The sequence below is a fragment of the Oncorhynchus kisutch genome, linkage group LG30, assembly GCF_002021735.2.
Source record: "Oncorhynchus kisutch isolate 150728-3 linkage group LG30, Okis_V2, whole genome shotgun sequence".
Classification (NCBI taxonomy): domain Eukaryota; kingdom Metazoa; phylum Chordata; class Actinopteri; order Salmoniformes; family Salmonidae; genus Oncorhynchus; species Oncorhynchus kisutch.
In genome coordinates this window covers 39,388,078-39,415,564 of record NC_034203.2, presented here as the reverse complement: position 1 = coordinate 39,415,564, position 27,487 = coordinate 39,388,078, and the positions used below count along the sequence as shown (strand labels likewise).

The window sequence follows — 27,487 nt, the reverse complement described above, 5'->3', positions numbered from 1 at the left end:
GGGGCTGTCGCTGGACATGTCCACCTGGAAGGGAACGTTCCGTCACATTCACTAGGGGGTCACGTTGGGAGTGCGTCCCAATTGGCTCCCTTATTGCCCTCAAGGGGAAATGTGTCTGGGACACGATGAGGTAAATCCCATTTACAGGAGAATGTTTTGTTCGTAGTTGGTTGGTAAGAACCTGATGTCACAATGTAATTGTTGGCAAAAGACACAAAAAGACTACACTGGCAGTTAAGCACACACACACACACACACACACAGAGAGGCAGTTAGTCTCCATCCTCTCACCCAGCAGAGCTCCTTGCACAAACGCCACCAGATACCACAGAATCCTGAACAGGAACCACGCCCCCATGAAGGTAAGCCTGGGGAGGAAGAACTTCTAATGCCACTGCATATCCAGGAAGGTCTTCCAGAGGTCGCACAGGTACAGGGCCGACCGCCCACTGATGTGCACAATGAGTATGTTAATGCATCCATCTTTAGACAGAACACGCCTCCTCAGAGTCCCGCCCCCACCGGTGCATTCTGCAGGGCTGCCTGCCCCCCAATAGGGGCTTTAGAACATCTGTCTGCATCTGGAAGTGACACCTTCTGAGGGGAGGAGCTTCGGGAAGAAGGAGTGTAGCAGATGTCATCTGTCAGTAAAACAGGAAGGAAGGAGAGAGACATTGTTGCCAACGTCGTTGCCACAGTAACAAGGCATGAAATATTAATGTGTTTGAGCCAATCAGTTGTGTTGTGACAAGGTAGGTGTAGTATACAGACGATTGGTAAAACATGATGTCTTCACTATTGTTCTACAATGTGGAAAATAGTAAAAAATAAAGAAAAACCTTTGAATGAGTTTGTGTGTCCAAACTTTTGACTAGTACTGCATATATATTAGAGTATTCGGCTATTTCTGCCACACCCATTGCTGACACCTGTATGAAATCGAGCTCACAGTCATGCAATCTCCATAGACAAACATTGGCAGTAGAATTGCCTTACTGAATAGCTCTGACTTTCAACGTGGCACCGTCATATGACTTTCCAAAAGTCCGTTCGTAAAATTTCTGCCCTGCTAGAGCTGCCCCAGTCAACTGTAAGTGCTGTTATTGTAAATTGGAAACGTCTAGGAGCAACAACGGCTCAGCCATGAAGTGGTAGGCCACAAATGCTCACAGAATGGGACTGCCGAGTGCTGAAGCATGTAGTGCATGAGAACATAACTTGCCCGAATGCATAGTGCCTAATGTAAAGTTTGGTGGAGGAGGAATAATGGTCTGGGGCTGTTTTTCATAGTACAGGCTCCTTAGTTCCAGTGAAGGGAAATCTAAACGCTACAGCATATATTCACATTCTAGATGATTCTGTTTTTCCAACGATTAGGGGAAGGCTCTTTCCTGTTTCAGCATGACAATGCCCCAATGCACAAAGCGAGGTCCATACAGAAAAGGTTTGTCAAAATCGGTGTGGAAGATCTTGACAGGCCTGCACAGAGCCCTGACCTCAACCCCATCGAATACCGTTGGGATTATTTTTTAAGACATTTTCAAACATTTCTAAAAATCTGTTTTTGCTTTGTCATTATGGGTTATTGTGTATACAGTGGGGAGAACAAGTATTTGATACACCGCCGATTTTGCAGGTTTTCCTATTTACAAAGCATGTAGAGGTCTGTAATTTTTATCATAGGTACACTTCAACTGTGAGAGACGGAATCTAAAACAAAAATCCAGAAAATCACATTGTATGAAAAAATATAATTACACAATAGCAAATCCAATATTTTTAAGTTGATTTGTAACATGATAAAAATGCATTCTACCACGTCTTTAATTTCACAAACACCTGAGTTTGGAGAGCATTTTCAGTACCTATATAAGTGTAGTGTATTGGAAACAGGTTATCAAGTCGTTTCAAATGCCTTGGGACATTTTAGAATTGTGGTTATTGTTATAAAAGCCTTCTAGAGGAAGAGGAAGTTTAGGCCTATGTGACAATACTTCCTCATTTAGGTTTAGTCATTTGTCAAAGTATGGCGACTATGTATTTCACCCTCGCTATTCTACTAACTCTACTCCATCATTCAGGTAAAAACATTTTATAAGACATCTGTATAGTGATATTTAATATATTGATTTGACAAATGTCTATAATCTGATTAGTAGGTTAGTAAGTAACAGGCAGTATCATTTGTACTGATTACTCTGCTTATAACCAGTCTAATCAGTGTACTGGTTGTCTAACCAGTGGATCACACAGGAACTCAGAAGAAGTCATAATCTAATGAAGTACTGAAGTTTTAGGTGATGTGTTTAACTTTACAACATTCAAGTAATTCATTGACTTTTAAATTGAAAATGTGTAATTACCTTTAGGGCAACATTTTTTGATGATACTATAGTTTTAAACATATGTTGAAGCTATACACATTTGTTTCCAAGTAATGAGTAATACAGCAATTCTGGGTGGTGATAGTATACAATACTGCACTACTGTGAGGAAAAGTTCTGTGTCAGTTACAAGAAGGTTACTGACAGGAAACTACGCCACAATGCCATTTGAAGCAAGAAAGCTTCTCACTACTGGAAATGCACAGCTCAACTTGTTTTCAGACATGTCTGTTAGAATCAACCAGAAATATGTCCACATTTGAGCACCCAAGTTATCTGTGCTTTTAGGCAGATTAGGTTGTACTTCCTGGAGTTATAATTCATCAAGTTGCTTTTACTGAACAGTTTCTAAAACTGAACTTTATTTTTATTTAACCTTTTGGGCGGCAGGGTAGCCTAGTGGTTAGGGCATTGGACTAGTCACCGAAAGGTTGCAAGTTCAAACCCCTGAGCTGACAAGGTACAAAATCTGTCGTTCTGCCCCTGAACAGGCAGTTAACCCACTGTTCCTAGGCCGTCATTGAAAATAAAAATTTGTTCTTAACTGACTTGCCTAGTAAAATTTTTTTTTTTTTAACTAGGCAAGTCAGTTAAGGACAAATTCTTATTTACAATGACAGCCTACCAAGGAACAGTGAGTGAACTGCCTTGTTCAGGGGCAGAACGACAGATTTTTACCTTGACAGCTCGGGGATTCGATCCAGCAACCTTTGTTATTGGCCCAACCTGCCGCCCCAACTGAACAGTTGATAGTGTGTATCATATCCTAGTTCTTTATTGTAAAAGTACTTCTGTATGACTTGTAACAAAGGTTGTGACTCTGTTGATCTAAAGGCAGCTGATCTTATTAATGGGTTAATATTTAAACCGTTTAGCAAATAGGGTGTATAGAGAAATTCCTGCCCAAACTACAAGCCTGCAAATTGGATCATTACAATGTGTCAGTCAGTTTGGCTATTTGCAAAAACTAAAAATGTGCACATTTTCCTTTAAGGGGTTGCGTTGCTAAATTCATATATCCTACTGCTGTATTTGTCACATTGTACGATGGGCTTTTTCATATTTTTTTTACATGAAGTATTCTGTGTGTTTATTTCAGAGCCCAGTGCTGAGACCTCTGTGTTTGTGCTGAAGGGACAGGATGTTCGCCTGAATGTCCAGACAAATGTTACACTGAAAGAAGATGTTGATGTGCTATTTTGGAAGTTTAACAGATCAGTCAATGTTGTAAAGTACCCCCCAAAAGTTACCTTTGAAAGGTACCGAGGTAGGGCTGAATTGATTGTGGGAGACTTCTCTCTGCTACTGAAGAACCTACAGGAAGAAGACAGTGGACTTTATGATGCAGTAGTGTCTGGTAACAAAGACAGAAACGTTGCTAGATACTTGATAGAAGTCCAAGGTATGTCTGACAGTTTTTCTATTTTATTATAAAGTAACACAGTTACCGTATCAATCAAGAGCTAAACATAGAGCTAAACATAGAGCTAAACATAGAGCTAAACATAGAGCTAAACATAGAGCTAAACATAGAGCTAAACATAGAGCTAAACATAGAGCTAAACCAATCAATCAAAAAATCTAAAGTATCAATCAATAGAGCTAAACATGGTGTTCAGGTTAAATGCATATACATTAGTACTCTAGCTCCTGTACTCAGGTTAATATATTAACAATAATGTTGTTCTATTTTTTTTTTCAGAGAGAGTTGAGTTTCCAGTCCTGACAGTGGACTCTGTCTCCTCCATCAATGGCACCTGTAACGTGACTGTGACCTGCAGAGGTCAGAACACCTCTGTCACCTCTAGCTGTAACAGCAGTACCTGCTCTCAGGTGGGAAGAGAGAGTAGAGGGGCTGAGACCTCCACTGTCCCCCTTCTCTCTGTCTATGTGGCAGGGGGTTCCATCATCTGTAACCACAGCAACCAAGTCAGCTGGGCCAACGACACCAAGGAAATCAAAATAATTTGTGTATCTAATTCTGGTAAGTCTGGTAAGACACAAATGCATGTACACATTAGGCTAGCGAGCATTTAGCCAGGTAGCGTAGACCACAAAAACAGACCATTTCATCAACATGAGTTTTTCTACAAGTAGGGTGTGTCAACATGTTTTATCTACTTGCGCACACATTCAGACACACAAAGTAACACTCAGGGTGTAGTGATTGATGATTTCTGACTATTTCCAGATCAAGAAGACCACACCTACCGTGTCATACTCATTCTCATAGTCTGTGGCATTGCCATCATCATCATCATCATCATCATCATCATTGTTTTGATTCGGCAGAAGCAAAATGGAGGTAAGCTACCTAATGCTGCTAATAAACAGGATGATTTCACATTATTTACACAGTGCATTCAGGAAAGTATTCAGACCCATTTTCTCCACATTTTGTTATGTTACAGCCTAATTCTAAAATGTATTAAATAGTTTCCCCCATCAATCTACACACAATACCCCATGATGACAAAACAAGAGGTTTTTTAGAAAATTCTGCTAATATATAAATAATAAAACCTGAAATGTTACATTTACATAAATGTTGAGACCCTTTGCTTAGTACTTTGTTGAAGTACCTTTGGCAGCGATTACAGCTTAGAGTCTTTCTGGGTATGACAGTACAAGCTCTACACACCTGTATTTGGAGAGTTTCTCCCATTCTTCTCTGCATATCCTCTCAAGCTCTGTCAGATTGGATTGGGAGCGTTGCTGCACAGCTATTTTTAGGTCACTCCAGAGAGATACAATGGGTTCAAGTTCGTGCTCTGGCTGGGCCACTCAAGGAGATTCAGAGAAAGCCACTCCTGCATTGTCTTGGCTGTGCGCTTAGGTTCAGTGTCCTTTTGGAAGGTGAACCTTCGTCCCAGTCTGAGGTCCTGAGCGGTCTGGAGCAGGTGTTCTTCAAGGATCTATCTGTACTTTGCTCCGTTCATCTTTACCCTCGATCCTGACATGTCCCCCAGTCCCTGTCACTGAAAAACATCCCTAAAGCATGATGCTGCCACCACCATGCTTCACTGTAGGGATGGTGCCAGGTTTCCTCCTGACGTGACGCTTGACATTCAGGCCAAATAGTTCAATCTTGGTTTCATCAGACCAGAGCATCTTGTTTCTCATGGTCTGAAAGTCCTTTAGGTGCCTTTTGGTAAACTCCAAGCAGGCTGTCATGTGCCTTTTACTGAGGAGTGGCTTCTATCTGGCCACTTTACCATAAAGGCCTGATTGGTGTAGTGCTGCAGAGATGGTTGCCCTTATGGAAGGTTCTCCCATCTCCACAGAGGAACTCCAGAGCTCTGTCAGAGTGACCAGCGGGTTCTTGGTCAGTCCCATCCCCCCAATTGCTCAGTTTGGCCGGGCGACCAGCTCCAGGAAGAGTCTTGGTGGTTCCAAACTTCTTCCATTTAAGAATGATGGAGGCCACTGTGTTCTTGAACCTTCAATGCTGCAGAAATGTTTTGGTGCCCTTCCCCAGATCTGTGCCTCGACACAATCCTGTCTCGGAGCACTATGGACAATACCTTTGACCTCATGGTTTGGTTTTTGCTCTGACATGCACTGTCAACAGTAGGACCTTATAAAGACAGGTTTGTGCCTTTCCAAATCATGTCCAATCAATTGAATTTACAACAGGTGGACTCCAATCAAGCTTAGAAACATCAAGGATGATCAATGGAAACAGGATGCACCCGAGCTCAATTTCGAGTGTCATAGCACAATGGTCTTAATAATATTGACATAAATATGGTGTTTGTCTTGAATTTTTTATACATTTGCTAAAAATAAATAAATATCTGTTTTCGCTTTGTCATTATGGGGTATTGTTTGTAGATTGAGGTATATTTGTTTAATCCATTTTAGAATAAGGCTGTAAAGTAACAAAATGTGGAAAAAGTCTTGGGGTCTGAATAGTTTCCGAAGGTGCTGTATATTCTCATAGCGAATCTGAAAATGTAACTTTTAAATATTTATTGGATTTATGTGGTTGATTTATAGGTGACATAAAGGATATTATAAACACTGATTATGCTACAGTTGGGGTAAGATATTTAACATCACTGATACTGTCGATGACATTTTTTTGAAAATGTTGTTAGTGGAAAACATATAAATTCCAAATGAACAACAAACTCATCTTAATTTTGTGCGTATATGTAGAGCATTGAACAGCTACTGAGAAATATTTAATGAAGTGAATTTTATTCTCTAGACTCCAGATAACAGTCAAGCAGGTGGTGAACAGCAGATGTCTCCAGGTCCAGCATCACCCACCATCTACAGTATGGTGGGACATCCCCAATCCCAGCCTGTGAACCACCAGCCCCTGCCTGTAGACCTCCCCATGACTACCATGGCTCCCATGACCTCCATGCCTGAGAGTTTATATGCTATGGTGGGGAAAAAGACTAGCAAACAATAATCAGGAATTTGAACATCATCTTAGGCCGGGATTCTATTCAATCCTTTTAAAGGCAATGTTCCCATGTTCGTGTAACAACCAAATAAAAATGGTCACACGCTTCGTAAACAACAGGTGTAGACTAACAGTGAAATGCTGACTTACGGGAACTTCCTGTCAGGCCCTTACTTACAGGCCCTTCCCAACAATGCAGAGAGAAACAACAGTGAAATGCTTACTTACAGGTCCTTCCCAACAATGCAGAGAGAAACAACAGTGAAATGCTTACTTACAGGCCCTTCCCAACAATGCAGAGAGAAACAACAGTGAAATGTTTACTTACAGGCCCTTCCCAACAATGCAGAGAGAAACAACAGTGAAATGCTTACTTACAGGCCCTTCCCAACAATGCAGAGAGAAACAACAGTGAAATGCTTACTTACAGGCCCTTCCCAACAATGCAGAGAGAAACAACAGTGAAATGTTTACTTACAGGCCCTTCCCAACAATGCAGAGAGAAACAACAGTGAAATGTTTACTTACAGGCCCTTCCCAACAATACAGAGAGAAACAACAGTGAAATGTTTACTTACAGGCCCTTCCCAACAATGCAGAGAGAAACAACAGTGAAATGCTTACTTACAGGCCCTTCCCAACAATGCAGAGAGAAACAACAGTGAAATGTTTACTTACAGGCCCTTCCCAACAATGCAGAGAGAAACAACAGTGAAATGTTTACTTACAGGCCCTTCCCAACAATGCAGAGAGAAACAACAGTGAAATGTTTACTTACAGGCCCTTCCCAACAATACAGAGAGAAACAACAGTGAAATGTTTACTTACAGGCCCTTCCCAACAATGCAGAGAGAAACAACAGTGAAATGCTTACTTACAGGCCCTTCCCAACAATGCAGAGCGAAACAACAGTGAAATGCTTACTTACAGGCCCTTCCCAACAATACAGAGCAAAACAACAGTGAAATGCTTACTTACAGGCCCTTCCTAACAATGCAGAGAGAAACAACAGTGAAATGCTTACTTACAGGCCCTTCCCAACAATGCAGAGAGAAACAGTGAAATGCTTACTTACAGGCCCTTCCCAACAATGCAGAGAGAAACAGTGAAATGCTTACTTACAGGCCCTTCCCAACAATGCAGAGAGAAACAGTGAAATGTTTACTTACAGGCCCTTCCCAACAATGCAGAGAGAAAGAAAATAGAGAAATAATAGAAAAGTTAAAATCCTATGAATGAATAAATAAATACACCATGAATAAAGATAACTATATACACGGGGTAACAGTACCCAGTCGATGTGCAGGGGTACAAGGTCATTGAGGTAGATATGTACAGTTGAAGTCAGAAGTTTACATACACCTTAGCCAAATACATTTTAACTCAGTTTTCAATTCCTGACATTTAATCCTAGTACAAATTCCCTGTTTTAGGTCAGTTAGGATCACCACTTCATTTTAAGAATGTGAAACTTCAGAATAATAGTAGAGAGAATGATTTCATTCAGCTTTTTTTTCTTTCATCACATTCCCAGTGGGTCAGAAGTTTACATTCACTCAATTAGTATTTGGTAGCATTGCCTTTATTAACTTGGGTCAAACGTTTTGTGTAGCCATCCACAAGCTTCCTACAATAAGTTGGGAGAATTTTGGCCCATTACTCCTGACAGAGCTGGTGTAACTGAGTCAGGTTTCTAGGCCTCCTTGCTTGCACATGCTTTTTCAGTTCTGCCCACAAATGTTCTATAGGATTGAGGTCAGGGCTTTGTGATGGCCACGCCAATACCTTGACTTTGATATCCTTAAGCCAGTTTGCCACAATTTTGGAAGTATGCTTGGGTTCATTGTCCATTTGGAAGATTAATTTGCGACCAAGCTTCAACTTCCTGACTGATGTCTTGAGATGTTGCTTCAATATATCCACATCATTTTCCTACCTCATGATGCCATCTATTTTGTGAAGTGCACCAGTGAAGTGCAAGCCTCCCCATTTTTCTTCCAAACATAACAATAGTCATTATGGCCAAACAGTTCTATTTTTGTTTCATTAGACCAGGGGACACTTCTCCAAAAAGTATGATCTTTGTCCCCATGTGCAGTTGCAAACTGTAGTCTGGCTTTTTAATGGCGGTTTTGGAGCAGTAGCTTCTCCCTTTCTGAGTGGCCTTTCAGGTTATGTCAATATAGGACTCGTTTTACTGTGGATATAGATACTTTTGTTGTTCTGGGATTGATTTGCACTTTTCGCACCAAAGTACGTTCATCTCTCCTTCCTGAGTGGCTGCGTGGTCTCATGGTGTTTATACTGGTGTTTATACTTGCGTACTATTGTTTGTACAGATGAACGTGGTACCTTCAGGCGTTTGGAAATTGCTCCCAAGGATTTACCAGACTTGTAGAGGTCTACCATTTGTTTTGAGGTCTTTGTTCATTTCTTTTGATTTTCCCATGATGTAAAGCAAAGAAGCACTGAGTTTGAAGTTAGGCCTTGAAATACATCCACAGGGTTACCTCCAATTGCCTCAAATGATGTTAATTAGCCTATCAGAAGCTTCTCATGCCATGACATCATTTTCTGGAAATGTCCAAGTTGTTTAAAGGCACAGTCAACTTAGTGTATGTCAACTTCTGACCCACTGGAATTGTGATACAGTTATTTTTAAGGGAAATAATCTTTCTGTAAACAATTGTGGAAAAATTACTTGTGTCATGCACAAAGTAGATGTCCTAACCGACTTGCCAAAACTAAAGTTTGTTAACAAGAAATTTGTGGAGTGGTTGAAAAACAAGTTTTAATGACTCCAACCTAAGTGTATGTAAACTTCCGACATCAACTGTATATAATGAATATGAACTGGGTGGGTTGAGATGATTAAATATAAAAGCACTACCCTCTCTCTAAAAGCTTCACTCATACAAAAGTTTTACTTGAACCCAAAATGGTTCTCAAGTAGATTACTAAGAAAAGCTCATCCATTGTTAAAAATGTTCCTTTTTGCCTTTGTGCAGATTACCATGTCTCATTTACGATTCATTTATATTCAAACCTTGTTCAAAGTATCTTCAAACAATCATTTCAGAACTAGTTACAATTTCAATTTCATCCCCCAGAAAAGATAGAACAAATATTACAACAAATATTATGTTTGAACTCAATTGTGCTGGTTGATAAAACACCTGTATTCATGGAAAAGATGTTTGAAAATGGAGTTTTGTTTTTAAATTATATTGTAAATTGGAATGGTAGAATTATGTCTTTTATATCATAATTGTTTGGGAATGTCTGCTCAATCCAAGATTACAACCAATTGATTACAGGATTACCCCCAAAATGGAGGAGGAAGGTTGTAGCAGGAGGAGGTAGGGACATGGTCTGTCTGCCCAATATAAATGATCAAAACTGTCAGAAAAAAGCTGAAATAGGAAAGTATACCAGTTTTATTTAAGGACCAGAATGTTGACAGCTGTACCCTACAGATTTGTGCACACACACAGATATATACACACAGATATACACACACAGATATACACACACAGATATACACACACACAGATATATACACACAGATATATACACACAGATATACACACACAGATATATACACACAGATATATACACACAGATATACACACACAGATATATACACACAGATATACACACACAGATATACACACACAGATATACACACACAGATATATACACACAGATATATACACACAGATACAGTGCCTTGCGAAAGTATTCGGCCCCCTTGAACTTTGCGACCTTTTGCCACATTTCAGGCTTCAAACATAAAGATATAAAACTATATTTTTTTGTGAAGAATCAACATCAAGTGGGACACAATCATGAAGTGGAACGACATTTATTGGATATTTCAAACTTTTTTAACAAATCAAAAACTGAAAAATTGGGCGTGCAAAATTATTCAGCCCCCTTAAGTTAATACTTTGTAGCGCCACCTTTTGCTGCGATTACAGCTGTAAGTCGCTTGGGTTATGTCTCTATCAGTTTTGCACATCGAGAGACTGACATTTTTTCCCATTCCTCCTTGCAAAACAGCTCGAGCTCAGTGATGTTGGATGGAGAGCATTTGTGAACAGCAGTTTTCAGTTCTTTCCACAGATTCTCGATTGGATTCAGGTCTGGACTTTGACTTGGCCATTCTAACACCTGGATATGTTTATTTTTGAACCATTCCATTGTAGATTTTGCTTTATGTTTTGGATCATTGTCTTGTTGGAAGACAAATCTCCGTCCCAGTCTCAGGTCTTTTGCAGACTCCATCAGGTTTTCTTCCAGAATGGTCCTGTATTTGGCTCCATCCATCTTCCCATCAATTTTAACCATCTTCCCTGTCCCTGCTGAAGAAAAGCAGGCCCAAACCATGATGCTGCCACCACCATGTTTGACAGTGGGGATGGTGTGTTCAGGGTGATGAGCTGTGTTGCTTTTACGCCAAACATAACGTTTTGCATTGTTGCCAAAAAGTTCAATTTTGGTTTCATCTGACCAGAGCACCTTCTTCCACATGTTTGGTGTGTCTCCCAGGTGGCTTGTGGCAAACTTTAAACGACACTTTTTATGGATATCTTTAAGAAATGGCTTTCTTCTTGCCACTCTTCCATAAAGGCCAGATTTGTGCAATTTACGACTGATTGTTGTCCTATGGACAGAGTCTCCCACCTCAGCTGTAGATCTCTGCAGTTCATCCAGAGTGATCATGGGCCTCTTGGCTGCATCTCTGATCAGTCTTCTCCTTGTATGAGCTGAAAGTTTAGAGGGACGGCCAGGTCTTGGTAGATTTGCAGTGGTCTGATACTCCTTCCATTTCAATATTATCGCTTGTACAGTGCTCCTTGGGATGTTTAAAGCTTGGGAAATCTTTTTGTATCCAAATCCGGCTTTAAACTTCTTCACAACAGTATCTCGGACCTGCCTGGTGTGTTCCTTGTTCTTCATGATGCTTTCTGCGCTTTTATCGGACCTCTGAGACTATCACAGTGCAGGTGCATTTATACGGAGACTTGATTACACACAGGTCATTTAGGTCAACATTGGATCATTCAGAGATCCTCACTGAACTTCTGGAGAGAGTTTGCTGCACTGAAAGTAAAGGGGCTGAATAATTTTGCACGCCCAATTTTTCAGTTTTTAATTTGTTAAAAAAGTTTGAAATATCCAATAAATTTTGTTCCACTTCATGATTGTGTCCCACTTGTTGTTGATTCTTCACAAAAAAATACAGTTTTATATCTTCATGTTTGAAGCCTGAAATGTGGCAAAAGGTCGCAAAGTTCAAGGGGGCCGAATACTTTCGCAAGGCACTGTATACACACAGATATATACACACAGATATATACACACAGATATATACACACAGATATACACACACAGATATATACACACAGATATATACACACAGATATATACACACAGATATACACACACAGATATATACACACAGATATACACACACAGATATATACACACAGACATGCACACACAGACATACACACACACACACACACACACACACAGATATACACACACAGACATGCACACACAGACATACACACACATACATGTGCACACACACACAGACATTAACACACATTATTATCTATGCATAACCACTTTAATAACTCTACCTACATGTACATTATTACCTCAATTACCTCAACACCGGTGCCACATTGACTCTGTACAGGTACCCCGTGTATATAGCCTCCAGATTGACTCTGCACTGGTACCCCCTGTATATAGCCTCTACATTGACTCTGTACCGGTACCCCTGTATATAGCCTCCACATTGACTCTGTACCGGTACCCCCTGTATATAGCCTCCACATTGACTCTGTACCGGTACCCCCTGTATATAGCCTCCACATTGACTCTGTACCATAATACCCTGTATATAGTCTCCACATTGACTCTGTACCGGTACCCCCTGTATATAGCCTCCACATTGACTCTGTACTGGTACACCCTGTATATAGTCTCCACATTGACTCTGTACCATAATACCCTGTATATAGTCTCCACATTGACTCTGTACCGGTACCCCCTGTATATAGCCTCCACATTGACTCTGTACCGGTACCCCCTGTATATAGCCTCTACATTGACTCTGTACTGGTACCCCTTGTATATAGCCTCTACATTGACTCTGTACCGGTACCCCCCTGTATATAGCCTCCACATTGACTCTGTACTGGTACACCCTGTATATAGCCTCCACATTGACTCTGTACCGGTACCCCCTGTATATAGCCTCCACATTGACTCTGTACCGGTACCCCCTGTATATAGCCTCCACATTGACTCTGTACCATAATACCCTGTATAAACCCCCACTATTGTTATTCATTGCTGCTCTTTAATTATTTGTTATTCTCATCTCTTTTCTTAAAACTGCATTGTTGTTTTAAGGGCTTGTAAATAAGCATTTCACTGTTAGGTACCTGTTGTATTCGGCGCATATGACAAATAACATTTGATTTGATAGACACACGTAAATAGTGCCACACATGCACTCAGACGCATCCAGTTGTTCTTGCTGTTTAGAGTTTTGTTGTCCTTGATGTCTTTTGTTTTTTGCAGTGTTGCTTTCTATTGTTTTCCTTTGTTATCCTCTTCTTCTTTTTAATTGGTTGTTGGCGCATTGGGGGACGGTGGCTTGGTGGGGGCGGAGTGTAATGAGAGGTTTATTTCGGGGTGGGGGGGCTGTTAGGGGGGTTATCGGAGAGTTGTGGGGCAGCTCTCGAGAACTGTTAAGAGGATCTTGGATGGTTGGTGGCCTGGCGGTTGGGAGCTTGTCCCAGTGGCTGATAGGTCGCTGGTCCGGCTCCCTGATTTGACTTGGTGAGAGATCTGTTTGATGTGGCCCTGGGCGGGGCGCTTCACCTTGGTTGCTCCTGTGGTTCGCTCTGGATGGGAGTGTCTGCTAGATGACTGAATATAATGTATATGTTGAGTGGCTTCACTGCAGGTAGTTTGTATGTTTGTTTGTATGTAACAATTTGATTGTATGTTTTAACATTTAATTTTAAAAATGAAAACAATTGTTGGAAGTGAAGATGATGGTTTTGATGATGAAGGCATGGGCCGTAGACATATTATTATTGTATTTCTATGACATGGATCAGATTTGGAATGCTTTTGATTAGGAACATTTTGGTCAACAGGTTTTTTTCTCTGCTCAGACAGGAGTAATAAAAGACTAGTGCACTTATTTTTTTTTATAAATTGTGATTTATCAGGGGGTGCTGCAGCACCCATACATCCCGCAGCTATGTTAGCAGTAACCTGTAAATCATGGCATTAGCATAAAGTAGCTAGCTTTCTAGCTTCCTTGCTCAAAGCACAAAAAAGCCAATTAAATGAATTTTGGGCCGAGAGCAGATCTGCCCTGGGACTCTTGAAGAAATAAAACTGCAGTGTGCTCAAGGCTCATGCGATGTCACTGCAGTGAGTCATAGGAAAATAACAACTTCTTCAATTCTGTGTGACCTTGTGGTGGTTTTGACAGGAAAGTCCCACCATACACTCTTAGAAAAAAAGGTGCTATCTAACGCCTAAAAGGGTTATTCGGCTGGCCCCATGGGAGAACCCTTTGAAGAACCCTTTTTGGTTCCAGTTACATCCTTTTCCACAGAAGTTACTACATGGAACCAAAAAGGGTTCTCCTATGGGGACAGCCGAAGAACCCTTTTAAAACATTTTTTTTCTAAGAGTGTAGGCTGCTTTACAGTTTCCATGGTGATGTGTATCAAACCATGTGCCATATTAGAAGGATACTGTACAAGGCTGAACCGGTTATTCAACTTCCTAGTAGTTATACATTTGTAACTATTTCCATCAAATGTATATACCAGCCGACCTTTGACACATTTATGAAATATGACATGTGACAAAGTTGGTGCTCAGTAACTTAAGCTGGTGGGAACACTGATGAGGGCATCTTTGATTCATCTTTATATAAGCTCACACATATTGTTATTTGAGGTGAATATATTTGCATGATTACCCGGTAATAAAGTAGATATGTTTTTGTTGATACAAGCTAAACTGAGATGTTTTCTATTATGTTTTTGTATACACATCAATCAATAGAGCTAAACATAGTGTATAGGTCAACTACTTTCCACTAGTGTGTCAGATTCATTGGTACACCAGCTTATTATGGTATCTCAGGTTAATAAACAAACAATAACGGGTTTCTATTTGTTTTCAGAGAGAGTTGAGCCTCCAGTCCTGACAGTGAACTCTGTCTCCTCCATCAATGCCATCTGTAAGGTGACTGTGACCTGCAGAGGTCAGAACAACTCTGTCACCTCAAGCTGTAACAGCCGCACCTGCTCTCAGGTGGGAGGAGAAAGTAGAGGGGCTGAGACCTCCACTGTCCCCCTGCTCTCTGTCTATGTGGCAGGGGGTTCCATCATCTGTGACAACAGCGAACAAGTCAGATGGGCCTACAGATGTCAGATCTTAACTTGATTTTGTCGCAGATAATTTTGCTGATGCAAAAAACAAAAAAGGAAATTCAAATGAGCCTTGTGAGTGGCTGAAAATGAGCAGTTATCTTTTTCTCCATGTGGGGGCAGTCTATTCATTGGGATCAGGGCTTGTTTCAAAATTATGTTCCGTCCCGCTCACTCAAATGCCAGGCCTAGGTCCTATTACTGCAACATTCAAATGTACAAATATGTACACTACCGTTCAAAAGTTTGGAATCACTTAGAAATGTCCTTGTTTTTTTTTTAAAAAGCACATTTTTGGTCCATTTAAAATAACATCAAATTGGTAAGAAATACAGTGTAGACATTGTTAATGTTGTAAATGACTGTTGTAACTGGAAAAATATGATTTTTTAATGGAATATCTACAAAGGTGTACATAGGCCCATTATCAGCAACCATCACTCCTGTGTCCCAATGGCACGTTTTGTTAGCCTTTAAAATTATACACTTGGATTAGCTAATTGATCATTAGAAAACCCTTTTGCAATTATGCACAGATGAAAACTGTTGACCTGATTAAAGAAGCAATAAAACTGTCCTTCTTTAGACTAGTTGAGTATATGGAGCATCATCATATGTGGGTTTGATTACAGGCACAAAATAACCAGAAACAAAGACCTTTCTTCTTAAACTCGTCAGTCTATTCTTGTTCTGAGAAATCTCGTACAACGCTGTGTACTACTCTCTTCACAGAACAGCGCATCTGGCACTAACCAGAATGGAAAGTGGAGTGGGAGGCCCCGGTGCACAGCTGAGCAAGGGGACAGGTACATTGGACAGGTACACATGTGGGCATGTGGTGTCAATATTGTGAACAGAGTGACCCATGGTGGCGGTGCAGTTATGGTATGGGCAGACATAAGCTACGGTCAACGAACACAATTGCATTTGATTTATTTGAATGCACAGAGGTACCATGACAAGGTCCTGAGGCCCATCGTCGTGCCATCCATCCATCCAGCCCCATGTCGCAAGGATCTGTACACAATTCCTGGAAGCTGAAAATGTCCCAGTTCTTCCACGGCCTGCATACTCAGACATTTCACCCTTTGAGCACGTGTGGGATGCTCTGGATCAACATGTACGACAGCGTGTCCCAGTTCCCACCAATATCCAGCAACTTTGTACAGCCATTGAAGAGGAGTGGGACAACATTTTCACAGACCACAATCAACAGCCTGATCAACTCTATGCGAAGGAGATGTGTCGCGCTGCATAAGGCAAATGGTGGTCACACCAGATACTGACTGGTTTTCTGATCCACGCCCATATCTTTTATCTTAAGGTATCTGTGACCAACAGATGTATGTCTGTATTCCCAGTCATGTGAAATCCATAGATTAAGACCTAATTTATTTATTTCAATTGACTTATTTCCATATAAGAACTGTAACTCAGTAAAATCTATGAAATTGTTGCATGATGAGATAAACAAAACATCTGGACTAGTGTCATGCACCCAGAACGTCCAGTTTAGACATCAGGCACATTTTAATGTAACAGTCCAAGCCTTCTGCGAGATTTGAAAACAGCAGAAGTATCCATGGTGACACAAGAGTCAATAGAACTGGTTGAGCTAGCCACAATGGGCTTCCTGGTTCCTGAGCTAATATAAGAATTCAGATAAATGAGTACAATAGAACAATTAACAATAACACTATGCTTATGAGCAAATGTAGCAAAACAATAGCTTGATATACTGTCAAACTATTAATAGCATAGGTGGCGCTAACAACAGAGCTAACGGGAGCTAACAGAGCTGTCAATGGAAATTAAAATAGCAGGCACAGAATTACTGTTTACAATACACCTATCAACATGAGAAGCTGTGGCAGAATGATATCAATGCTATTTAATGGGAGTAAATACATTTTGAGGAGCTTGATTTGATCAGTCAATGCCTCAACTCTGCCTTGTAGTGTTGAGACAGGATCCAGACACAGAAGTGATTAGGGTGGATCCCATCCTCCTTATAGAGCATTGTCTGCTTCCAAAAGGTGTCAAATTTGTCAACAAAAGTAGGTTGACTGATCGATCATCCATCGAGGGAACTGGAGGCTTTATGTGGGAAGAGCAGTCAACTGACTGGCCAAGACCAGTATGACCAACAATTATTTCAAATAGGAAACCAGATGAGGCAAAATACTGATAATAATCATCATGAATCTCTACTTTTTCAGTAATGAAGCATGAGTCTAAATCACTTTGTCTGAGGTAGAAAAAATACAACACACATGATTCTATCCATAGTGGAATCTGTGCCTGATGTGGACAGTGATGACAGCAGAGATCATGATGACCAGCCCCACAGACACCAGGATGATCTTCAGCATGCACACAGACATGCTACCAGCAGGGGGAGACACTGGTTTACAACAAACAGACAATATGTTACAGTTCCTCTCACAGATTAGACACTTCCTCCTGTGTGAGATTAGTCTGGGGACACGGTTACAGTTCTTCTATTAATACACAGAATGTACAAAACTTTAAGAACACCTGCTCTTTCCGTGACATAGACTGACCAGGTGAATCCAGGTGAAAGCTACGATCTCGTATTCATGTTACCTGTTAAATCCACTTCAGTCAGTGTAGATGAAGGGGAGGAGACAGGTTGAAGAAGGATTTTTAAGGCTTGAGACAATTGAGACATTGAATGGCATATATACACAATCCGCGGGTGAATGGGCAAGACAAAATATTGAAGTTCCTTGAAACGGGATATGTGATAGGTGCCAGGACAACCAGCCAACTTAACACAACTGTGGAAAGCAATGGAGTCAACATGGGCCACCTTGTAGAGTCGATGCCTAAATGAGCTGAGGCTCTTCTGGGGGGAAAATTGGGTGTGCAATTCAATTTTAGGAAGGTGTTCTTAATGTTTTGTGCACTCGGTGTATACCTGGCATACAATATTGGAGATGTGTATTTGTGTGCAGTATTTGTGTGTTTGTGTCTTACCAGATTTCAATGGACAGAGTTCCACTATCTCCTTGGTGTCGTTCGCCCAGCTGACTTGGTTGCAGTGGTTACATATGATGGAACCCCCTGCCACATAGACAGAGAGCAGGGGGACAGTGGAGGTCTCAGCCCCTCTACTCTCTCCTCCCACCTGAGAGCAGGTGCTGCTGTTACAGCTGGAGGTGACAGAGGTGTTCTGACCTCTGCAGGTCACAGTCACGTTACAGGTGCCATTGATGGAGGAGACAGAGTTCACTGTCAGGACTGGAGGCTCAACTTTCTCTGAAAACAAATAGACAAACTGGGATAAATGGAGTTGTATACCAGTAGAAAACGTTTGGTCAAGTAAAGTGCTACCAAACAACAGCAAGAAGAACAACAACAAATAACAAGGTTAAACCTACCTTGAACTACCAACACGTATCTAGCAACATTTCTGTCATTGATACCAGACACTACTGCATCATAAAGTCCACTGTCTTCTTCCTGGAGGTTCTTCAGTAGCAGAGAGAAGTCTCCCACAATCAATTCAGCCCTACCTCGGTACCTTTCAAAGGTAACCTTTCGGGGGTACATTACAACATTGTCTGATCTGTTAAACTTCCAAAATATCACATCAACATCTTTCAGTTGAACATTTGTCTGGACATTCAGGCGAACATCCTGTCCCTTCAGCACAAACACAGAGGTCTCAGCACTGGGCTCTGAAATAAACACACAGAATAGTTTATGTGATGAAGAGGAAAAGAACAGGAGGAAAAGATGAAGATGAATACATAATTCCACAAGTATTAATGAGGGCTTTGTGTTATACACTATCATGTGACATAGCAAGCTCTTATCCTGTTTAAAGCCTTATACAGAAATGATAATTACACCAAAAATGAAAGTAATTGTCTGAGGATGGTTCTAGATCTGACATAAAAATAAAAGAGGACAGTTTGATGAAAAAGCTTCAAATAAACGTTATAATCCAGCTCATGTCACAAACCACATGGCCCTGAATCACATGATACTAGAGGAGAACAGGCTACTCTGGAGAATCATTCTTCTTAAATAAAGTTTGATCAAAGCTGAATGAATGTCTGTAGACTACTTTGAATCAACACTATATAACTCAGGAAGATCTAGATATATCTGTAGACTACTTTGAATCAACACTGTATAATTCAGGATGATCTAGATATGTCCGTCGTTTTATTGGGTATCTGTACTTTACTATTTATATTTTTGACAAATTTTACTTTTACTTCACTACATTACTGAAGAAAACAATTTACTTTTTACCCCATACATTTTCCCTGACACCCAAAAGTACTCGTTACATTTAGAATGCTTAGCAGGACAGGAAAATGTTCCCATTCACACATTTATCAAGAGGAAATCCCTGGTCATCCCTACTGCCTCTGATCTGGCGGACTCCCTTAAGAAATAAAATGTCTGGTTTGCTTAATATAAGGAATGTGAAATGATTTAAACGTGTACTTTTCATCCTAAAGTATATTTTAGCAAATACATTTACTGTTGATACTTAAGTTTAATTGTTTTACTTTTACTCAAGAAGTATTTTACTGAGTGACTTTTACTTGAGTCATTTTCTATGAAGGTATCTATACTTTTACTGAAGTATGACAATTGACTGCTCTTTATGAGGCCCAGACAACAGAACCTGAGAGATACATAAAAGCCTACCTGATGATGTTATGCAGGTCAGCAATCCAATCCCTAAAAGGAGAGACATGGTGTTGAGATGGTGCTCCAATGAATATAATAGATAGGTAGACGGACAGACAGATTAACATGTGAAATGTTTGATTGTGTCTGTGTTTCCTGTTGAGCAACTTCTCTTTTCTTAGTCAATCCACACTGACAGCAGTAACACCAGTGGGATAGGTTTGGTTCATGGGGGTTGTGTGTCTTGCAAGTAATGACAACTTGTAACTAAAATCGAGCCTGTGTTTATGTGCATCTCCCCAACAGAGAAATTCAATTCCTTCACAGAAAAGTTCTGTACTAAATAAGATGCAACAGTAGAAAACTATAGATTCAGAGATCAACAACATTTCAGCCATGTTTGTTCAGGCTTTTTCATCTAAGTGAACTAAGTATTATTGAACAAAAAGTTGATCTCAAATGTATAGTGACGACAGAATAACAGTTGTTCTTATGGATTATCGGGTCAAAGTGTCCACAGTATATTACAAGGTGTGTGACACCCCTCCCTCCTCTCAAGGGGACGGTAGGGGGAAGTTGACCATAGGTGAATTTCCCCCACTGATGGTAAAGGTTAGGATTGTGGGAGGGGAAGCTGATCCTAGATCTGTAGCTAAGTGAAACTTCACCCTACACTCAGTGGGGTGAAGGAGAAGCGCTCTGTACTGGTATTAGAAGCTGTGGTCTTTCACTCTGAATCCAGTAACCAGCTCCAGTACCTAGTTCAACAACTAACAGTATCAGGTGACTGGCCTGCATGGCTCGATGGCTTCTCCACCACTTCCATCTTCAGAAAGGAAACATTTCTTTCTGCTGTTCTGTTCTGCCTCCCTGACTGTCATCCTGGAACCACGTACAGTAACATTTAAATGATATTTTCTTACGGTAATGTCACCACATGAAACCTGTAGTTCACAACGTGAATGATACATTGAATAGTAAACATGTATCTAACATGAGCTAGAAAATATTTGATTGGTTTGACTACCTGTCAGGTGAGTCATTAGGGGACATTGGCTATTATAGTAAATAAAGAAACTGGTAAATATCAGCACATGATTATTCAAGTTGAGGTATTTATGACACAGGCAACATCCTGGAGGAGAACCTGGTTCAGTCTGATTTCCACCAGACACTGGGATATGAATTCCCCTTTCAGCAGAACAATAACCTAGAACACAATGTCACATCTACACTGGAGTTGCTTACCAAGAAGACAATGCGTTTTCCTGAGTGGCCGAGCTACAGATTTGACTTAAGACTTCCTGTTAATTAAGGCTGTTTTCAAGGTTTTAATGTTAACCTACAAAGCATTACATGGGATTGCTCCTACCTATCTCTCTGATTTGGTCCTGCCGTACATACCTATATGTACGCTGCGTTCACAAGATGCAGGCCTCCTAACTGTCCCTAGAATTTCTAAGCAAACAGCTGGAGGCAGGGCTTTCTCCTATAGAGCTCCATTTTTATGGAATGGTCTGCCTATTCATGTGAGAGACGCAGACTAGGTCTAGTCCTTTATGTCTTTACTGAAGAGTAATCTCTTCAGTAGGTCCTATGATTGAGTGTAGTCCGGGCCACGGGTGCGAAGGTGAACAGCAAGGCACGGGAGAGAAGAATCACCTTTGCTGACTCTGCCTGGCTGGCTCCCCTCTCTCCACTGAGATTCTCTGCCGCTGACCCTATTACTGGGGCTCAGTCACTGGCTTTTGCTCCCATGCCGTCCATAGGAGGGGCGCGTTACGCCACGCCAGGCTTTTTTCGCTATACTCGACTTGAGTGGGTTCTTGGGCTCTTTCGGTAGAGGAGATCTTCAGGGACTATACTCAGCTTTGTCTCAGGGTAGTCTGTTGATATCTCTCTAGTGGTGTGGGGGCTGTTCTTTGGCAAAGTGGGTGGGGTTATATCCTGCCTGGTTTGCCCCGTCCGGCTGAATCGTCAGACAGGGCCACAGTGTTCCCAACCCCCCACCTTTTCTCAGCCTCTAGTATCTATACGGCAAAAATCTGTGCTGGAGGCTAGGGTCAGTCTGTCCTATCTGGTGTAATTCTCCTTATGTGTTGTCCTTTGTGAACTTAAGAATGCTCCCCTTAATTCTCCCATCTCTCTCTCTCCTCCCGGAGTACCTGAGCCCTAGGACCATGCCTCAGGACTACCTGGCCTGACGACTCCAGGCTGTCCCCAGTCCACCTGGTCGTGCTGCTGATCCAGTTTCTGCTGTTCTGTCTGCGGCTACGGAACCCTGACCTCTTCACCAGACGTGCTACCTTGTCATGCTGCTGCTCCAGTTCCAACAGTTCTGCCTGAGGATTTGGAACCCTGATCCGTTCACCTGACGTGTTACCTTGTTTTCGTCTCTCTTGGGTTCTATCACTTTGGTAACATTATTCACTCAGTTTAATGTCTGTGTATTATTAAAACCTGTTGACGGGGTAGGGTTCCCTTTTGGGAACGACCCCTCCCACGTTCAACTGGAACGGTGGCGCACGGAATGCAAAAATATTCGTAGAAATATTTAACCTCCACACATTAACAAGTCCAATAGCTCAAATGAAAGATAAACACCTTGTTCATCTAGCCAGCAAGTCAGATTTCTAAAATGTTTTATGGCGAAAACATAGCACATATTTATGTCAAAACACCACCAAAGACACAGCTAATTTGAATAGCCAAAAAATGCAATCAACAAACGCAGGATTAAAAGAAAAATAATTCACTAACCTTTTGAAAATCTTCATCAGATGACAGTAATAGGACATGTTACACAGTACATTTATGTTTTTTTCAATAATATGCTATTTATATCCATAAATCTCTGTTTACAATGACAGCATGTTCACCAAATGCTACTCAAATGTCCGGAGAAATGATGATAGCTCCGGCAGATAACAAGCAATACACATCATAAACTTTGACTAAATATACATGTTCTACATATAGATAGAAAGATACACTTCTTCTTAATGCAACCGCTGTGTTACATTTATTTTTAACGTTACAGAATTCGTTCACTAGGCTATAATATGAGACGGCGCTCAGAAATTAGCATTATGTCTCCTCTATCTCGGAGTCCACAGAAACCCATAATTAACACATAAATATTCCCTTACCTTTGATGTTCTTCGATCAGAAGACGTGGAAGGAGTTATACTTACCAAAAACTGTGTTTGGTTTTCAAGTCTGTGTCTTTAGGTTATCAAACGCGACAAATTCCGGTTGAAATGCAGCCAAAATTCTAGTGGATGCGCATCTAAACTTCAAAATTACATATTATATGTCAACTAAACTGGTCAAACTAAGTGCAGAATCAAGCTTTAGCATGTTCTAAACATGCAAAACAATCCTTAGCTCGAACAGACAAACCGAAATCGTTTGGTCAATCCTGGAAGAAAGAGAGCTCCGGACCAGACGCGCGCATGAAAGTACATGTATTTTCGCGTGACCCGGAGGTTTCAGCCCGCCAAAACTCGAGGGAGCACGATTCTCACAATGAGAGGCCCCACTGAAAGGGGACATCGCGCTGAAGAGATAGGAACTGTTCCCAGATCTGTAGCTGGTTGGGAAGGGTGGGGGCGATGACGTCAAAGTTGGCCCAACTTTCATGATGGCAAGAGAGAGTTTGGGAGAATGGCTGCCCTGAGAGTTCTGCTTTACATACAGACATAATTTAAACGGTTTTAGAAGCTTTAGAGTGTTTTCTATTCAATAATAATTATTATATGCATATATTAGCAATTTTTGACAGATTTTTTTCCTGTTTACTATGGGCACGCAATTCCTCCAAAGGGGGCAGTAGTCAGCCCTATCTTTTTAAACTAATGTGGATTTTACTTGTTGATCTTGTGTCTTGATGATCTTCTAATCTGCGTCCGTCTACAGTGCTCTTTATACTCAGTGTTTCGGGGGTTTTGTTTAGTGATTTTGTCTGTCAGTGTGAAGTGTTGCAAAGGTGTCATGAAAAACGCTGAGATGAAAGAATCGGAACGAAAGACAGAATATGGTGACATTTTAATTTGGTAGTAGGTGATGGCTTTGGTGTGAATTGATATTGATAATAACACAAATTAAAAACTTGTCTAGCTATTCCTTTACAGTCAAATCAATTAACAGAGGAGCCAAGTGTGTCCATCAGCCTCCAACGTGAGTTAGAAAATATCAGAGGGCTCGTTGTAATGGCTGGAATAAATGGAACGGTATCAACAACATGGAACCCAAACATGCATTTGATGTGTTTGATACCTTCCTATGTATTGTGGTCCTCTGTGGCTCAGTTGGTAGAGCTGAATGGCATGTATTACATTGTCCTTATCAGGAGCCCATCCTCCTTAATCTCATCCCACCAGCCACCTATGATGTGTGGGCCCTGGTCAAAAGTAGTGCACTGAATAGGGAATAGGGTTCTATAGGGTCCTGGTCTATAGTAGTGCACTATGTAGGGAATAGGGTTCTTTAGGGTCCTGGTCTATAGTAGTGCACTATGTAGGGAATAGAGGGCCATGTGGGACGTAGTCATGGTTCTTAAAACCCCTGCCTGGCCTGCACACTGTCCTGGTCATAGTATGTTCATTTGGGTTGAGTTGCTTTACATAACATACCTTTGACATGTGTCACCCTATGTACTGTAACTCTGATGGGGAGGGACTCTTATAAAACCCTATGTACTGTAACTCTGATGGGGAGGGACTCTTATAATACCCTATGTTCACTGACAACGATGAGACAGCCTATAGGGAGCAGGTCAGAGACCTGACCGTGTGGTGCAAGGACAACAGTGGTGCCAGAATAACAACCTCTCCCTCAACGTAACCAAGACTAAGGAGATGATTGTGGACTACAGGAAAAGGACGACCGAGTACGCCCCCATTCTCATCGACGGGGCTGTAGGTGAGCAGGTTGAGAGCTTCAAGTTCCTTGGTGTCCACATCACCAACAAACTAGAATGGTCCAAACATACCAAGACAGCTGTGAAGAGGGCACGACAAAGCCTAATCCCCCTCAGGAAACAAAAAAGATTTGGCATGGGTCCTGAGATCCTCAAAAGGTTCTACAGCTGCAACATCGAAAGCATGGTTGCATCACTGCCTGCTACGGCAATTGCTCGGCCTCCAACCGCAAGGCACTACAGAGGGTAGTGCGTAAGGCCCAGTACATCACTGGGGCCAAGCTGCCTGCCATCCAGGACATCTACACCAGGCGGTGTCAGAGGAAGACCCTAAATATTGTCAAAGACCCCAGCCACCCCAGTCATAGACTGTTCTCTCTACTACCGCATGGCAAGCGGAGTGCCAAGTCTAGGACAAAAAGTCTTCTCAACAGTTTTTACCCCCAAGCCATAAGACTCCTGAACAAGTAATCAAGTGGCTACCCTGACTATTTGCATTGTGTGCCCCCCCCCAACCACTATTTTAAGCTGCTGCTACACTCTGTTTATCATATATACACAGTCAATTTAACTATACATTCATGTACATATGTACATACTACCTCAAATGGCACGACCAACCAGTGCTCCCGCACATTGGCTAACCGGGCTATCTGCATTGTGTCCCGCCACCCACCAACCCCTATTTAAGCTACTGCTACTCTCTGTTAATCATATATGCATAGTCACTTTAACCATATCTACAAGTACAGACTACCTTAATCAGTCTGACTAACCTGTGTCTGTATTTAGCCTCGCTACTTTTATAGCCTCGCTACTGTATACAGCCTCACTACTGTTATTCACTGTCTTTTTACTCTTGTTTGTATTTCTTTACTTACCTATTGTTCACCTAATACCTTTTTTGCACTATTGGTTAGAGCCTGTAAGTAAGCATTTCACTGTTGTTTGATTCTTTATTTTACCTTTATTTTACTAGGCAAGTCAGTTAAGAACACATTCTTGTTTTCAATGACGGCCTAGGAACAGTTGGTTAACTGCCTGTTCAGGGGCAGAACGACAGATTTGTACCCTGTCAGTTCAGGGATTTGATCTTGCAACCCTTCGGTTACGAGTCCACCGCTCTAACCACTAGGCTACCTGTATTCGGCGCACGTGACAAATAAACTTTGATTTGATTTGATTAACCCGATGTACTGTAACTCTGATGGGGAGGGACTCTTATAAAACCCTACAGTGTGTACTGTAACTCTGATGGAGAGGGACTCTTATATAACCCTATGTTCTGTAACTCTGATGGGGAGGGACTCTTATGTAACCCTACAGTGTGTACTGTAACTCTGATGGGGAGGGACTCTTATATAACCCTATGTACTGTAACTCTGATGGGGAGGGACTCTTATGTAACACTATGTACTGTAACTCTGATGGGGAGGGACTCTCATGTAACACTATGTACTGTAACTCTGATAGGGAGGGACTCTTATATGACCCTATGTATTGTAACTCTGATAGGGAGGGACTCTTATATAACCCTACAGTGTGTACTGTAACTCTGATAGGGAGGGACTCTTATATAACCCTATGTTCTATAACTCTGATGGGGAGGGACTCTTATATAACCCTATGTTCTATAACTCTGATGGGGAGGGACTCTTATATAACCCTATGTTCTATAACTCTGATGGGGAGGGACTCTTATATAACCCTATGTACTGTAACTCTGATGGGGAGGGACTCTTATATAACCCTATGTTCTATAACTCTGATGGGGAGGGACTCTTATATAACCCTATGTTCTATAACTCTGATGGGGAGGGACTCTCATGTAACACTATGTACTGTAACTCTGATGGGGGAGGCAGGCAGGCAGGACAGACATGCATGTAGGCAGGAGAGACAGGCATGACAGACAGGCAGGACAGACAGGCATGCAGGCAGGAGAGACAGGCATGACAGACAGGCAGGACAGACATGCATGCAGACAGGACGGACAGACAGACAGGCAGGACAGACAGGCATGCAGGCAGGACAGACAGGCATGCAGGCAGGCAGGACCTGCACAGACTCAGGTTGTACAACACACTTGACACAATGTTTGTAACAACAGTTAATTTTTGGACACAGACAACAGAAGGTTTTTCTGCACAGAATTATTGACACAACCATTGTTCTGTGTCGACTTTCCACTAAGCTTGTGTCATTGTTCACCAAAGTCGTGGTAGCTCAGTTGTACAACTTGAGTGTGTACGGCGCAGCAGTGATGGATGGTTTATGGGAAGTGAACGAGTCACGTGTCACCATTAGCAGTGTTTGTGGTGTAGCACTTAACAGAAAATACCCTTGAGATTGAAATAGCATTTCCTCAAAAATACCCATGTACATTGCCTTCTGAAAGTATTCTGACCACTTGACTCTTTCAACATTTTGTTACGTTACAGCCTTATTCTAAAATATATTGAATAAAAATCTACACACAATACCCCATAATCACAAAGAGAAAACAGGTTTTTTTAAATGTTAGCAAATATAAAAAAAATAACAGAGACACTTTACTTTGTGACTCGAAATTGAGCTCAGGTGCATCCTGTTTCCTTTGATAATCATT

The 27,487-nt window shown here is 41.4% G+C and overlaps 2 protein-coding genes across 4 annotated transcripts; one reads left to right on the top strand and one right to left on the bottom strand.

Moving 5' to 3' along the window:
- The first annotated feature begins 1,991 nt into the window (after positions 1-1,991).
- Positions 1,992-15,861, top strand: LOC109875432 (SLAM family member 9). 3 transcript variants are annotated; one of them, XM_020467782.2, is made up of 7 exons: positions 1,992-2,081; positions 3,484-3,786; positions 4,087-4,368; positions 4,576-4,689; positions 6,384-6,427; positions 6,598-6,780; positions 15,038-15,861. In XM_020467782.2, the coding sequence occupies exons 1-7, from the start codon at positions 2,027-2,029 to the stop codon at positions 15,059-15,061; spliced, it is 1,005 nt and encodes a 334-aa protein (XP_020323371.1). In that variant the 5' UTR covers positions 1,992-2,026; the 3' UTR covers positions 15,062-15,861. The 3 variants fall into 3 exon arrangements, 2 of the variants coding, with proteins under 2 accessions (XP_020323371.1, XP_020323370.1); XM_020467781.2 differs by lacking the exon at positions 15,038-15,861 and having other exon boundaries at positions 6,598-6,918; XR_004206374.1 differs by lacking the exons at positions 1,992-2,081; positions 15,038-15,861 and adding an exon at positions 2,215-2,297 and having other exon boundaries at positions 6,598-6,918.
- A 333-nt stretch (positions 15,862-16,194) lies between these two features.
- Positions 16,195-20,208, bottom strand: LOC109875334 (SLAM family member 9-like). The gene is made up of 4 exons (XM_020467662.2): positions 19,977-20,208; positions 18,689-18,988; positions 18,285-18,566; positions 16,195-17,688 (listed from the first exon to the last, which is right to left on the bottom strand). The coding sequence occupies exons 1-4, from the start codon at positions 20,023-20,025 to the stop codon at positions 17,564-17,566; spliced, it is 756 nt and encodes a 251-aa protein (XP_020323251.1). The 5' UTR covers positions 20,026-20,208; the 3' UTR covers positions 16,195-17,563.
- Between the last annotated feature and the right edge of the window lie 7,279 nt (positions 20,209-27,487).

Bases quoted from the DNA above. Each gene is read 5' to 3' on its own strand.
- LOC109875432 (XM_020467781.2), top strand. From the start codon at position 2,027: ATGGCGACTATGTATTTCACCCTCGCTATTCTACTAACTCTACTCCAT. The intron at 2,082-3,483 runs GTAAAAACATTT...TGTTTATTTCAG, and splicing joins AACTCTACTCCATCATTCAG to AGCCCAGTGCTGAGACCTCT. The intron at 4,369-4,575 runs GTAAGTCTGGTA...GACTATTTCCAG, and splicing joins AATTTGTGTATCTAATTCTG to ATCAAGAAGACCACACCTAC.
- LOC109875334 (XM_020467662.2), bottom strand. From the start codon at position 20,025: ATGTCTCTCCTTTTAGGGATTGGATTGCTGACCTGCATAACATCATCA. The intron at 18,989-19,976 runs GTAGGCTTTTAT...TGTTTATTTCAG, and splicing joins GACCTGCATAACATCATCAG to AGCCCAGTGCTGAGACCTCT. The intron at 18,567-18,688 runs GTAGGTTTAACC...ATTTGTTTTCAG, and splicing joins ATACGTGTTGGTAGTTCAAG to AGAAAGTTGAGCCTCCAGTC.